The sequence below is a fragment of the Elephantulus edwardii genome, unplaced genomic scaffold (genome assembly GCF_000299155.1).
Source record: "Elephantulus edwardii isolate Elephantulus edwardi_28Jun2011 unplaced genomic scaffold, EleEdw1.0 scaffold00018, whole genome shotgun sequence".
NCBI lineage: Eukaryota > Metazoa > Chordata > Mammalia > Macroscelidea > Macroscelididae > Elephantulus > Elephantulus edwardii.
Window position 1 is genome coordinate 25,795,583 of NW_006399768.1, and position 15,684 is coordinate 25,811,266.

The following is a 15,684-nucleotide window of genomic DNA, read 5'->3' on the forward strand; positions in this document are numbered from 1 at the left end:
TCCCTAAGGTCATGAGACCACATTACCTCAGGTCAAAGTGAGCGCCTGCTTTCAGTAACTGATGCGGAATTCAGTAGGCAAGCTTTAGTCCCTAGCCAACCCAGGTGGAGGCTTATAACACTGCTGGTTGTGCAAGCAGATGTGAGGTTACATACCAGCTGGTGGCGGGGGCAGAGGATATAAAAATACTCAACAACATAAACACACAAACCCCCAAACCCACCCAAACCAGAGTTCAAAGGCTGACTTTCAGGCCACAGACGTCTTTATTTTAAAGTTAAGACAGCCTAGCCGTCTCATTCTAGTAGAAATTACCCACAACAAGAAGCGCCTTCCAAAGCCCTTAACACTCTTGCGCCTCTAAGGAGGGAGCAAGGGAGGGTTGAGTTTTAACCCCTCAATCCAAAACTGTCCCTCTTTCTCTTCTCTTCACCCGAAGTTCTTTAATTTTCTTTCTAAACAGCCCGCTGATCCCCAGCGGTTGTTTTCCTGTCTTTCGCTTTCGGCTTGAACCAAACACAGAACCGGGCGCATTACGTAGGCTTGGCTTTGCACAGGAACTCCCCCGGGTGCGTTCCAGGCCCTGAGGCTCAGAACCTGTTTCCACCGCTTCTGCAGCGGGAATCCCAAGAGGTCCGGGCCCGGAGCTTCCAGACCTCCGGGCTGCACCCAGCTCTGGTGCAGGGTGGAGACCTGAGCCCGTCAGGCGCCCCTTTCCCGCCTCAGACGCGCAGGACGCGCAGGCCCCACGGTGCCTGGCCGCGCCCCGGACCTCACGTGAATCCTGGGGGCCGGACCCTGTTCCCTCCTTCGTCCCCGCCAAGTCTTCTCTGGGTCACTGCGACCAGGTCCCTGCGTGGAGCCTGCAGCACGATGATGGGTTCCTGGCTGGTGCCCGCGGGGCAGAAGCTGCTGCTGTGGGGTGCAGCGAACGCCCTGTTTGTGGCGGGCGTCACCCTACTGCTGACCCTCCTGCCAATGCTGGCGAACTATGCGCGGAGATGGCAGCAAATGAGGGCCATCCCGTCGGTCGCCGGCGCCTACCCGCTGGTGGGCCACGCGCTGATGATGAAGACTGACTCACAAGGTAGGGACTACGTCTGTCCGCGGGCCCGGTGCAACCCAAAGGCTGGCGCGCCCCGCGGAAGGATCCATTCATTGGAGCGGTGACCTCGGAAAGCCCCTGCACCCCAAATAACCCTCTGTAGCCGCAGGGGCCCCAGCACTCCGCTTGTCCTCCTGTCATTCTGCAGCTTGTCACTTAGAGACTGGCTGTCAGCACAGAAAACCCAAATCAAACTCGTCTTCAAATGGATTCAGACTCAGGAAGACCCTCCATCGAATTTGAACCAAACCCAACACACCGCTATCCAGTGGATTCTGACTCAGTTTTAACAAACTCATTAGGTCTGAGAGGCTGTAAATCTGTCCATCTTTTTCCCCACAGAGAATGATTTTTTATTTCTCCAAAATTGCTAGTACTACCCTTCTACTCCCTTCAATAATGAACTTTTCTTTATATATAACATACAGTGGTTCCAAACTCTAACCCTGCTTTTTCTCTTCTCCTTTTCCAGTCTCCTGTTATTTTAGTCTGAGAACTCTGCCTGTCTTAGTGCAGAGAGACCTCTGCTAGCGCTGACAGCTCAAAGGCACAGAGTTTTTGACTCTCTGTTCTGCTGGGACAATCTCATTTAAAATACAACTGCAGAGTCAGTTCTGATTTGAGCACACAGAATAATAACTTGGATTCAAAACAAAAACCGAGCTTTAACTCTGTGGAAACTTCCCTAGAACTCGGCAAAAACTTTAATATTTTGTGTCCATCTCTACTTATTTCAACTTGGGAAAATAAGGGACCCTGATCCATGTAGGATTACACTGCCCCTTTCCCTAACACAGACATCCAAAGCTTCCATTTCTTGTTAGCTTTCATATTTTGGCCTTCCTAACAAGATTGCATAATAACAGTGAGTAAACTATGATGCCATGACTATTTGAAAGTTTCTAAAACCTGAAATAATTGCTTTTTAAAAAGATAGTAATTTTCTGGATTTTATCGCTGAGGGAAAATCACTTTAAGTTAAAAAAATTCTCAGAAGTACCTAGTATTTTCAGTTCTCCATTAGGCCGGATGTATCAGATCATACATAGCATTTTGTTTTCATGGATGTGTAAGGTGAATTACACAGAGCTGAAAAGACTTCCCCAATATCACATGTTTTTAAAATGGGTCCAGGATCAGACCCCAGATCACCTCAAAATAATCATTAATAATTGTAGCAGAGCTCCAACGTCAACTCCAAAACTTGAAGTATTATTTGACACATTTTCACTTATATTTCCCATAGGGGGAGAAATATTGTCAATTCAACTGCACAGGAATAGGATCATACTGGGGATGTGTTTGTAAAAATATTGCAAGTATTTTCTGGGAGAAGAAATCCAAGGAAATACTTTACCTGCAAGTTGCCCAGAAACACATTTAGAAATACAGAAATCACTGTGGAAGTTACCTTGATTAAAACAGAGCTTACTTCCATTTCTAGAGTAAGTCTTCAAGGCATTAGAACACACCTGTGTAGAATTATAGACAACCCAATAAACACACTCTCTCACCCCCAGTGAACATGATAGCTTTAACACTCATTGTATTCTTTGGGGAAGTTTATGTTAAGAATTGAAATCTCTAGGGCATAAGGCCTTTTTCAAAGTAAACTAAAACCTTGTTGGAATATTTGGGATTACTTTCCAAGTTCTGAGACTACTGTCAAGAATTTGTTTGCCAAAAATCCTATGCCACTCATTTGTGGTCTGTTTTTGTTACCATTCCAACATTTATGGAGCCCCTGCTGGGTACCCCAGCTAGAAAAGTCAGGAAATGAACTATGTTAAAATCTCTTCCTTGTCTGAAGTAGTCTTGTCTTTTATAAAGGAGACTTGTCAATCAGTCTAGGGTTATTGACCAAGTTTTTACTTGTTTTTAGGTTTTGGGTTGTTTTGGGGTGTTTTTTGTTTGTTTGTTTGTTTTTAGTTTTTAGTTTTAATCTTATCTGGAATATTGTATTTAGATTTAGCTTCTAGTTGCCCATCATCCCTCAAACACTAATCTTTCAATTGCTTAGCCCACTGTATCAATTTATTATTTCCACAACTCTTCTCAGACATGAACCCATTGCTATTGATTCCAACTTACAGTGACCTTCCATGCAGTCTCTGAAGCCCGAAGTCTTTTATGAGAGAATAAATACTCTTCTTTCTCCCAAGAAGTTATTGTCATAGAGTCAGAACTGACTTATAGCTGACTCTCCAACACGTTTTCGGAGGCATAGGAGATTGTCTGTCCTCCTACAGAGAAACTGGTAGATTCAAACCGTGCCTTTGAGTTTGTAGTGCAAATTCTGACCGCTAAGCCACCAGAGCTCCCTGAAAACAGTTGCCTTTTAGTTAGCAATCCAGCGTGCAATCCGCTGCAACACCAAGGCTTCTTGCTCCCAGCTCTCAAACCACTTCCTTATTTCTTCTGCTAGACATGACTAAAGAAGTCATGTTAGTCTGAGATAAGATGTTTTTACGATGGTGATTTAACACAATTATTTTTACAGTACAGGGAGCTCTAGTGGCCTAGTTAAGAGGGAGTTGTGCTATTAATCCAAAGGATATGCCTATCTATAGGGAGCTCTAGTGGCCTAGTTAAGAGGGAGTTGTGCTATTAATCCAAAGGATACGCCTATCTGGTAGTTCAAATCCATCATCAACACCATGAGAGAAAGAAAGTCTCCTTTAATGCAATTTCTAGCCTCAGAAAACCACTCGTGGGTCAGCTATGAGTTGATTTTGACTCTACGGCAATGGGCTTGAGGGTTTTAGTTTACTTTTACTGCAATTTTGACTAATGTTATTAACTGGGGCCAGTATGGTGTAGTGCTTTTGGTGCCAAATTCAGGAGTCTAATCCCTTCACTGCAAAACCAGGCTCCACACTTTGCTAGCTTTGTGTCAATTTCTCAATTGTTCCATGTCAGTAAGAATTTTACGTTACCTATGGCTGTGGTGAATTATAAAACATAAGTTGTTATGTACCATTGAGTTGAAAGAGACTCATAGCTGATCTTCCAGCTGGTTTTCAAAGGCAATAAATCTCTCCGGAAGAGATTACCCAACTTCTTCCTGCAGAGTAGCTGGGGGATTCAAACCTCACACTTTTGGGTTGGCAGTGTACCTGCTTACTCAGCCACTAAATCTCTCTATATAACATATAGTACATAAAAAAAAAACCCCACATAATGCATCTCATATGGTGTTGTTATGTGCCGTCAAGTCACTTGCGATTCATGGTGACCCTATGTACAACAACCCTAAACTCTGCTCTGTCCTGTGCCAATAGCACTGTCTCTGACACACCCATCCCAATTACCCCGTCACTCAATCAACCCACCTCATAGAGGGCCTTCCCCTCCAGAGCAGTCCCTCCACTCTCCCAAGTACAGTGTCCCTCTCCAAGGACCAGTCCCTCCTTACAGCATGTCCAAAGTATGTCAGACAAAGCCCCAGAACCCTTGCCTCTAAGGAGCAGCGTGGTTTAACCCTCTCCAGGGTGAATCTGTTTGTTTTCTTAGCAGTCCATGATACTCTCAGTACTCTTCTCTAGCACCACATCTCAAAGGCATCAATTCCCCTTCTATCACCCCTTATCATTGTCCAACTCTCTGACGCATAATAACTGATTGCATCTCATATACTTTACATAGAATCTGGCAAAATAAACTGCCAAACAAATAACAGTGACATAAAATATAATTTATTCTAGGTTATGGACTAAAAATAGAAAACTTTATGAAAATGACAGAGGATTTCGTTCTGTTAAACACCAGATAGGCACTTGCAACAATTGTTATTGTTAGATGCAGTCAGTTTGGCTCCAACTCATAGCAACCTTATACACAACAGATTAAAACCTTATCTGATCCTGTGCCATCCTTACAATCTGAGCTGAGTTTAAGGCCATTGTTGCATTCACTGTGTTGGCAGTCCATCTCATTGAAAGTCTTTCTCTTTTTCACTAACCTTCTACATTTCCATACAAAGAAATACATACAAATCAGTAAGTACCTAAGGAAGGAAATAGAGTTCTTTAGGTTGTTGTTGAGTACCACAGAGTCAGAACCGACTCATTGCTGATCCTCCAGTGGGTTTTCAGAGGCACAAAATCACTTGAGAGAAGACTGTTCATCCTTATGCTGAAGAGCAGCTGGTGGATTTGAACTGTCTTTGAAATTGCAGCAGAGCTTCTTAGCAGTAGGCCACCAGCACTCCTTTCTTTATAGAAGATTACAGTTACTTGTTAAGGGCTAGAATTGCTACCTGGTCTTTCTCATTCTCATAGAGGAGGGCTGGAGTGTCCCTGGAAATGGGAAGGAAATTATTACGCTTGCACAGTGTGAATTTCCAGCAAGAGTGAAGTGGTGGTTACACTAGGAAGTGACCTGTTCCCCAGCCCATCACACAAGTCTTAGGTAGGGCTGGGATAGAACAAGTCTCACAAGATTGGGAGTCATGAAAGGATCTTTTTAAAGAGAGAAGCGAACTAGGAGCGGGGAGGAAAATGTGCAACAATAATTTTATGGAAATCCAAGTTTTCTGTAAACTTCTGTTAAAATATCAATTAAAAAAAGACTGAGAGTCAATAAAAAAAGTGTACACCTGGGTGGTGGCTCACGCTTACTCTCCTTTTATAATGACATCTTGTTGTAAGGTGTGGTTTAACCCCCGTCTTTCCAGGGATCCTTCCTTTTCTTCTCTCTCTCTTTTTTTTTCCTTTTTAGCTATGCTTCTGTCTTGTTACCTTAATAAACCTTTCCACTTGTTTTGCTAAATTGCCACCGTGTGTGTGTGTTTGTTAACTACAGTCACCTCAACTCACCCCCTCAGGGGAAATAATAATGAGTGGTGAAGAGATAAAGAGAACTCTTTAGCACTGTTCATTACTATCTGTAGAAAAAGGAAAGAAATGCAAATTGGCCACTTGGAAAGTGCTATATTAACTCAGGTTCAAGACAGATTTCATCATGGATCAACCATGGACATGTCTAGATGATGAAAGTGTCATTGGCCTCAAATAAAACATCTTCCCCATACAATGTAGCATTATTGTAGCCATCTCCTTGAGTGAGTCTTCCTTTTTTTGTTTTTCCTTCTGACTTTTACTTTATCAAGCAGAATGCCCATCTTAGGTACCTGCCCCTTCTGATAACATGCCCATAGTACATGAGACAAAGCCTTACCTTCCTTGTTTCTAAGAATCATTCTAGTTACAGGTCTACCAAGAAAATGTGTTTGTTCTTATGAAACTCATACATTTATTATTCTCCAACACCATAATTCAAAGATGTCTGTTCTTTTTCTGTGTCCTTTAGTCATTGTGCAACTAAATAGCATTTAAAGTTATTAGACATACCATGGCTTGGGTTAGGTGTACCTTAGACCTCAAAGTGGCATCACAGCTTTTTAGGACTATAAAGTGATCCTTATCACCAAATTTGCTCAATGAGAAACATTGTTTTATTTATTCTCTGCTGATTTCATTGGAATTTTCAGTGAAATAAAAATGTTGGCCAGTTCATTCTTTTCTTTTTGTCATGAAGTAATTTATTGATACAGTTTGTATGTTGGTGTATAATCCATACTGAAGAGTATAGTTTTTTATTTTTATCAGTAAATGCTTAATTTTTAGCAAGCAAAGTTGTTGAGACTTCTTGCAAACCTGGTATGTTCTTCATGTAGTCTAGTGTCTCAGAATATTTGTTCAAAATGCATATTGAAAATGTAAGGTGAAAAGATACTCCTCTGATACATCTTTCTTAGTTTTAAACTATTCAGTGTGCGCTTATTGTGTTCAAGACTGTATCATGGTCTTTGTATAAGTTCTCCAAGAGCAAAATTGTGTTCTAGAATACCCATTCTTTTCAATATTATTCATAATTTGTTCTGATCCACACAGTTAAATGTCTTTGCATAGTCAATAAAATACAAGTAATCATCTTTCAGGTATTTTTTGCTCTTAGCCAAGATTCATCTGACATCAACAATGATATCCTTTGGTTCACAATGTCTTCTGAATCCTGCTTGAATTTCTGGTAATTCCTTGTCGATATACTGCCGCAAACATTTTTTAATAATCTTTAGTAAATTTTTACTTGTATATGATATTAAGGACATTGTTCAATAACTTCAAAATCCAGTGGATCACTTTTCTTAAAATGGGCACAAATGTGGATCTTTTCTGCTCATCTATCTTCTAAACATCTTTGGTGGTGGTGGTGTTGTTACGTGCCATAGAGTCACTTGTGACTCATAGCAACCCTATGTACAACAGCCCTAAACCCTGGTGTTCTGTACCAATCATACTTCCTCTGATGCACCCACCCTGATTACCACTCACTGAATCAATCCACCTCATAGAGGGTCTTCCCCTTAATTTAGGGGGAAAAAAGTGCTTCCAGAGTCTCATCTGCTTGTTAAAGCCTCTCGATTAATAGGCAATCATTTCCTGGAGGATTGCATTTTGGCAGCACATAAAGTGCAGCATAACTGAATCTTCCTTCAATACCTTTGCCTCTCGATCCTATCTACTTCCTGAAAGGATTGAATATTGACCATTTCTTTTTGGTTCAACACCTCGGTGTCTGTTTTTGATGCTTCCTTGGTTGTTCGACATTTTTTCCAGAGGATCCTTCACTATTTAAATTGAAAGCTTGAGCTTTTTTAATTTTTTCTTTTTTTGGGGGGCGGGATTAAAAAGAGCTTTTTTTCTTTTTTTTTTTTTTTAATATGGAACGCTTCAAGAATTTGCGTGTCATCCTTGCGCAGGGGCCATGCTAATCTTCTCTGTATCGTTCCAATTTTAGTATATGTGCTGCCGAAGCGAGCACAAGCTTGAGCTTTTTTTCATCAGTACATTCAGTTTGAGAAATGCCAGCCATGTTCTTCCCTTTAGCTTTTCTAATTCTGCATCCTCGCACATCTCCTTATAGTATTTAGCTTTCTTTTGTCGACCTGCTTCTTAAAGTACTCTGTTCTTTCTTTCCATTTCTACTATTCACTTTAAATTGTGTATTTAAAGTTTCAAACTGCAAGAGTTGTGTTACCCTGAGGATTAGCATGACAACTTTCAATGGAATAAACCAACAGAGTTCTGCTAACAATATTGTACCAACACGATTTCTTTTTTTATTTTGATAATGGTACTTGTAGTTACTTAAGATGTTAATGTTAGAAAAAAACACCTTGGTGATTGATCTACAAGAGCTCTCTGTGCTACTTTCACAACAATTTTGTCAAACAAAATGCATTTAAAAGAAACAAAATATTTTATAAAGCAAGGCATTTTATTTTCTAAATCTAAAGGTTAGAAAACAATACATTAAAATGCTGTTAGGTTGCAGAGGATCATACACATATAAATGAATGGCTAGCCTTTTATAGTTTATTAATTACCCAGGTTTATATTAGGGTTTAAGAATTTGAGAAACATTTAGAAATTACTGTAAAAATTATGAAGCCAAAAAAGAATTCCTTTTAACGTTGAGAGCGATACAGAGATTCTGTAGGGAGATTTTACAGTTAATAGAAATGGCTTTCTGTTTGAAGTTCTAAAATGAAGACTATTATAGAAGGAGCTTTAGTCATAAATACATTCCTGTAACATTCAGTATTGTTGTTGTTGCTAGGTGCTGTTGAGTTGAGTACAACTCCTCGCAACTCTGTGAACGAGTGTGAGCCCTGTCCCTCATGTGCCATCCTCACAATCTCTGACATACTGAGCCTATTGCTGCAGTCAGTGATTCTAACATTTAAAAAATATGCCAGCCAAGAAGCTGCAATACAGTCCCAAAGGCACGTGGTTTGAATCCACCAGCTGCTCTGCAGTAGAAAGATGGGCGGTCTTCTCCTGAACCATTAACTGTCTCTGAAAACTTGCCAGAGGCTCAGCTATGGGTCAGTTCTGACTTGATGGTACACACAACAATAACAAACTATTTTATCCCTGTCCCTAAGGATTTTAAAATATCTTTATTCACATTTAACTAATTATAATACCAGGAAGAACAAAATGGGTGTTAAAATAAAAGTTTAAGTCTGAGCTGGTTGTTGTTATTCCTTGTTGTTACATGACATCAATTTGGAACCAAATCCAGTGGATCTTCAAAGTCTGTAAATCACATAAGATTTTTAGAGTCTGATTAGTTACTGCTTTTGATTGGGGAGACTAGAGAAATTTCACAAAGATGACACTTAGGTCTCCATAGACAGCAAAGGAAAAGTTAGAGTGGAGGAAAGAATGCAAATCTAGCAACAAAGCCGCCAGTCAGAAGCATTAAGATGGACGAATAATTCCGCTGTGTGAGGTGAACAAAGCATGGAAGGGAAGGTGTCAACAACAATGTAAGGTCAAGATGAAGTATTCAGGTTTATGGGAGTTTAACTTTCTTTTGTGAAGTACCTTGATTAGCACAATACTATGGAATTGTCCAAGATAATGCACATAGTTTGGTTGTGCTGAGACCCCAGGAAGCTTCTGGGCATGAGATAATGACTAGGATTTAATGTGGACAGGTTAGTAGCACTGTCCTTGTTCTTATGTTGAGGGAGGGGAAGTGGTTACCGTCATTGCCAGACACAGCATCCAAGGCAGTGAGGAAGGTTCAGATGGTGTCCTTCTGTCTGACATCTAGTGGGTCCACTCTGGGATGCACACTGATTCTGTGACTACAGGACTAGAATACAGAGTCAAAATGTCAAAGGAGAGACCTGGCAGAGGTTATAAAGTTACATAGCTGAGGTCAAGGGAGGATTTAAGCCCCAGCTGGGGAAATGATGGCGTATTAAGAAAGGAGAGAGAAGTCCCAGGGTGTACTATTTGGTAGGTATATGAGTATCCAGTGTTTTCCAGGAAAAGGGCAAGATTCATTCCAGCCCTTCTGTGAGACTACTGAAATGGTACTTGAGAAAGACTACCTCTCTGAGTTTGTTACTGTTGGAGAAAAACAGGCAATTTCCTCTCATGTGATCTGCAGAGTCAGAAACCCAGTGGAGGGCTAGCTGTGAGTTGGTACAACAGGCCATCAATGAGTGAGTGAGTGAGCAAGTTTTAGTCCATGAGCTCTGGTAGTTCTTCAAGCATTGGATTGCTAGCCAAAAGGCCAGTGGTTCAAACACACAAACTACTTTAAAGGAAGGAAATGAGCACATAGCTTCCAAAAGACCAGTAGTCTAAGCAACCCTTATGGTGAAGTTTGTACTAAATTACTGAAATGAATTTGTAAGATTAGGAAAACTGAATTGACTTGATAGGAGTGGGTGAGTTTTGACAAGATGACTATTTATGCCCATTTAAAAAATGTAATTCATTCCAGGGTAAAAATTATCAAACAATGTCATTAACACCGTGTCCAAATAAAATCTTGCTGAACATTATTCAAAAGTACTGGACAAGTACAACGAAAGGGGATTACCAGAAATTCAGGCTGGATTGAAAAGAGACCATTAAATGAAGGAGTATCATTGTTGACATCAGATGGGATCCTGGTCAGAAGCAAAGAATACCAGAAAGATATTTACTTGTTTTAATAACAATGCAAAAGCATGTTTAAAAGGTGTATTCCAACCTGAAGAGATACACTGCCTTGATTTAGCAGCAGCTCAACTCCGTGAAGGCTACTCCATCAGAACTCCCTAGAAGAAAATAAACTATTCTTGTTGATACATTAGAGTCAGAACTTGCTCATAGTAGAGCCTGCAGCGGGTTTGTTTTCTGAGGCAGTAATCACATGGGAGGAGATTGCCCATCCATCTCCTGACAGCAGCTGATGCGTTGGAAGTGTGTGCCTTTGGGATTGCAGCGCAGCTTCTTGCCACCAGCGCAAAAATTTGTACAATTATTGGGCAGCATTTATTAAGGCTGAAGTAGGAAGGCATTCTGTTAAAGGGCAGCCTGAGGCAAGACTCAGAGAAATGAAACCCCTTAGGGGTTTTGGGGAACTGCACCTCGTGCAAGTGCTGCTGTGATAGCATTGTTCTCTCACCAAGTGTTTGACTTTTTAGCTGAGATGTTTTGTGTATGCTATCTTTCTAATTTGGTCATGGAATAATTTGATATGGATAATTGGGCTTACCTTTAAGTCTGGAGAGATGTGGGAAAGATTATTTACTCAAAAATTAGGGCAGCCAAAAAAAAAATTAGGGCAGCCTTTCTATCCTTCATTCTGAGAAACACAGTGAGGAACTTAAAACAAAATTACCCTTGTGATTGAAATGAAAGTAAGATGTTTTCTCCCCCTTCCAGCCTTTTTTCAACAGATAATTGACTACTCTGAAGAATTGCGACACATGCCACTGCTTAAACTCTGGGTTGGACCGGTACCAATGACCGCCCTGTATCATGCAGAAAACGTGGAGGTGAATAGGGGATGATTATGATCAGAATTTCATTGAACATTTGATGGTTTGAGAGGTTTAATAGTGTGTTATGTTTGAGTGTAAACACTAGTTGATAAGATGTGTACAAAAGTCCAAAGGGAGAAGGGGAGAGGACAGGCACTCTGAGGGTGGGGAGGGGGAGAGAAATCACAAGGTCACAGAGGTTGGTGGGTGGAGGGAAGGGGTGCAGAAATTAGGAAAGATCCAGTGGGGACCAGAAAAGATGGGGTAATAGTGGACATAGATCAAAGGTTACATTTTATAAAATATTACATATGAGAACGATCATATGAAAATGAGTGAAGAAATGTGTGAAACAAGGTATATAAATGAAACACAGTGCGTAGGAATTGTGTATACAAACCAATATAAAATAAAATAAATTTAAGAAAACCACATCCCCCCCAAATTGGATTACTTTTAGATTCAGGAATAAAAATTAATTATCAGAGAAAATAATATCATCAAATTTATAAAATTTTACAAGAATTTTACCTAAAATGATAAAATTTTCACCTAAAATTTTTGGTTGTACTCTAAAATGGTTGTATTCTAGTCAGATGTTATAAATGAGGTTTTTAACTTTTAATTGCAAAGATGCCGGCAACTCTGTGAAATGAAATTCTGGTTGGGTTTTTTTTTTTTTTTCTTCTTAAATTCTGTTTTTAAGGTAATTTTAACTAGCTCAAAGCAAATTGACAAATCATCGTTCTACAAGTTCATAGAGCCATGGCTTGGTCAAGGACTTCTTACAAGGTACGCCAACTTATGTTTGTAAAACTATCCCTTAGAAACAGTTACTCTCACATGTGATAAGTTAGCTTCCCTGCAGAAAGATGTGCTAGCTAGAAGTCAGGGGGAAGTTAGAAGGAAAGGATTCACAAAGAAAAAAGCTTTCACAAGCAAGAGCTTTGGGCATTTTGATAATCTCTTGACAGCAGGTTCATAATGATTACCATGGGGTCCAAAATTAGGAATCCTGGTCTCTGAAATGAGTAGAATATAGCAGAATTTAAAATAAGAGGGTCTTGAAAAGCCAAACAAAAATATAGTCAGAAACAGAGAAGTATATTGAGCACAGTGAACTGAATCCTTGAACTGGCATCTAGAAACAGCACTCCATCCTCTGAGGGCAGGGCAAGAAGAGAAAGACCAGGAGAATGCCATCTCAGTGGAGATCAAGGTGGACTCAAGGAGCAAATGGGCCTGATTCATGCTGGTAAAGCTTCGGAACTCTGCTGGAGTCTGCAGCAAGTTGCATGCTGTGAAACTAACCAAAAGGATGTGTCGAAACAAATTTTTTTTTAGTTGCTGTATATGAATGCAATTTTAAGTATTAGTAATTTAGGGAAAAGTCCCAAATATCTACTTTTTTTGTGGCTATGTGTGAATATTGCATATGTCTTCTAAGCAAATCATTTGAGAATTTGTAGATTAAGCCATTTAAGGAGAGTGGTGTTGAGCTGGCTCTATGTATTCCTGCTTGCTTTTCATGTTGCTTATTGTTAAATGTGTAACTATGTTTTCTCCTTCCAGTACCGGAAATAAATGGCGCAACAGGAGGAAAATGCTAACACCTACCTTCCACTTTACAATTCTGGATGATTTCTTAGATGTCATGAATGAACAATCTAGTATACTAGTTAGTAAGCTTGAAAAACATGTGGACAAAGAAGCATTTAACTGCTTTTTTTACATCACTCTCTGTGCCTTAGATATCATCTGTGGTAAGTCTCATTGCTGTGTCTCCAGAGGTATGATGTAGAGCTAAAATGGTGGCCCAAAGAGAAGGGAATATTTTGTGGGAAGACAGAACAGAAACAGAGGGTAGGGGAAGCAGAAGGCAGAGAAGAGAGTAGAGGGGAGAAACAATTCTTAAATACATACAAACAAAACAAAACTTACACTTTTTTCAAAAGTGCCTATTCCTGCAATATAAATGTAAGATATAAGCATGAAGAAAATGAATGTCTCTCATCCATGTTTTATAGAAACAGCTATGGGGAAGAATATTGGTGCTCAAAATAATGATGATTCCGAATATGTTCGTGCCGTTTATAGGTAAATTAAAGCCTTTTGATTATCTTTAATATTATTATGGATTTGGGTTCTTAAATGTAAACCAGTAATAATTTTTTTATCTGGGTTGTATGGTGTTTCAAATAATTGCTTCAACGAAAACATTATGCTAAAAAGCGGCAAGATCTAAATAATTTTATGTAGCAAGATAGCCACCAGATAAAAAGTTATCCTAGAAAAGCGGCAAGATATAACACCAAATATGGCTGGTTATAAACACCAATATGGCCAGTTATAGCACTGATGTGTGTATGTGCTTCTTTTTTATGGCATTGTACTCGGTCTTTATTCTACATTCTCGTAGTTTCTGCACTGCGTACGTGCTGTTTAAATGATTTAACTGACCAGTTTCATTTTAAAGTTTACTTTTGAGTCCTCTGCTCATTTCACTTCACTTTGTCAAATATTTATTCAAGATCTCCAATGTGCTAGTCATTGCACAAGGAACTTTCTGGTTGCTATTATTGGTTGCTGTCTACTCAATTCTAATTCTTATGGATCCGCTGCAGAGTAGAACTGCTTAATAGGGTTTTAAAGGATGTGAAGTCTTGGAAGCAGGTCACCAGGTTTACCTCTAAAGATGCCTTTAAGTGGGTTTGAAACGCTAAGCTTTTGACTCACTTAATTGTTTACATTCTAGATACTCCACTAGGGATATGTTGTTATGTCCACCAAGTCAGTTACAACTAGTAATTGTGGGCAGTAGAACTCCCATTGGTTTCTAGGCTGTATATTTTTATCACTAGGTTTTTTCTGTAGCTATTGGATTCAAGCCACCAGCCTTTCTGTTAGGAGCTGCATGTTTAACCCATGAGTCCATTCTGACAGTTTTCCAAGGCTGTAAAATCTTTACCATAGGAGACAACCCATCTTTCTATCACAGAGCTGCTAGAGGATTCAAACTACTAAACTTTCAGTTAGCAAAGTAACATGTAACACCCCACCTCACCATATATAGCTTGTATATTGTTGTTGAGTACTGTCAAGTCAGTACTGATTGATAGCTGATGCTGGAGCAGGTTTTCAGAAGCAGTAATTGTATGGGAAGAGATTGTCCATATTGTTCCATCAGAACAGCTTGTGGATTAAAACTATGTACCTTTAGATAGCAGTGCAACTCTACCACCAAGCCACCAGAGCCCCATATAGTTTTTACAGTGTTATGTAAAACAGACAACCTACTATGGACAACAGGCGGCGGGCAAATAAATAAAACCTTTTAAATCGGGATAATTGCTTAGAAAGGAAAGGTCAAATTGGCATGAGAGAGAAATGAGGGAATAAGTCCCACAGATTGTGTAACCTGTGGAGGCCTCTCTGAAGAGTTACTATCTAAGCTGAGGCTGAGGAGCCGAGCATGCAGAGGCCTTTCTGATCTGTCACTGGAAATGACTAAGGACAGCCATGTCACGCATGTATATTTAATGAGCAACTACGTGCAGAAGAACTACTATCTCTTGAGCATTTGACTTATAACCAAAAGTTTGGCAATTCAAATGCACCATTTTCTCTTCAAGGGAAAGATGAGGTGGCCCACTTCCATAAAGATTACAACCTTGGATGTTCTCTGGGACAGCTCTGCCCTGCCCTGGAGGGTTGCTGTCAATCAAATCCCCCCAAAAGCAGAAATTTTGGGTTTAACCTTCTAAAAAACTATTTTTAAAAAGAAATTTTCAGTTCTTTTACCAAGAGAAGAGGGCAGCTGAATGTGGGTTGTTTTTTTATTTGTTTGTTTGTTTTGTTTTTCACTCCAAGAATGTGACCATAATCAATTGAATGGGCATTGAAAAGAAGTAAATAAGTCAATCACAAAAAGAAAAATATTCTATGATCCTACTTATGTGGACTATTTACAGTAGGCTAAGGATTCTGGGGCTTCATCTGACATACTTTGGACATGTTGCAAGGAGGGACAGGTCCTTGGAGAGGAACATCATGCTTGGGAGGGTGGAGGGACAGAGCAAGAGGGGAAGGCCCTCTATGAGATGGATTGATTCAGTGACTGGAGTAATCGGATGGGTGTGTCAGAGGCAGTGCGATTGGCACAGGATAGAGCAGGGTTTAGGGCTGTTGTACATAGGGTTGCTATGAGTCACAAGTGACTTGACGGTACATAACAGCAACAGCA

General features: G+C 40.0%; 1 protein-coding gene across 1 annotated transcript in view; it reads left to right on the forward strand.

Moving 5' to 3' along the window:
- Positions 1-873: 873 nt before the first annotated feature.
- LOC102869800 (cytochrome P450 4V2-like) overlaps positions 874-15,684 on the forward strand; it is a 31,060-nt gene continuing 16,249 nt past the window's right edge. Inside the window, exons 1-5 of the mRNA XM_006882262.1 lie at positions 874-1,087; positions 11,344-11,456; positions 12,148-12,233; positions 13,014-13,204; positions 13,469-13,538. Coding sequence (XP_006882324.1) covers positions 874-1,087; positions 11,344-11,456; positions 12,148-12,233; positions 13,014-13,204; positions 13,469-13,538 — 674 coding nt within the window. The remainder of the gene's footprint in view (positions 1,088-11,343; positions 11,457-12,147; positions 12,234-13,013; positions 13,205-13,468; positions 13,539-15,684) is intronic.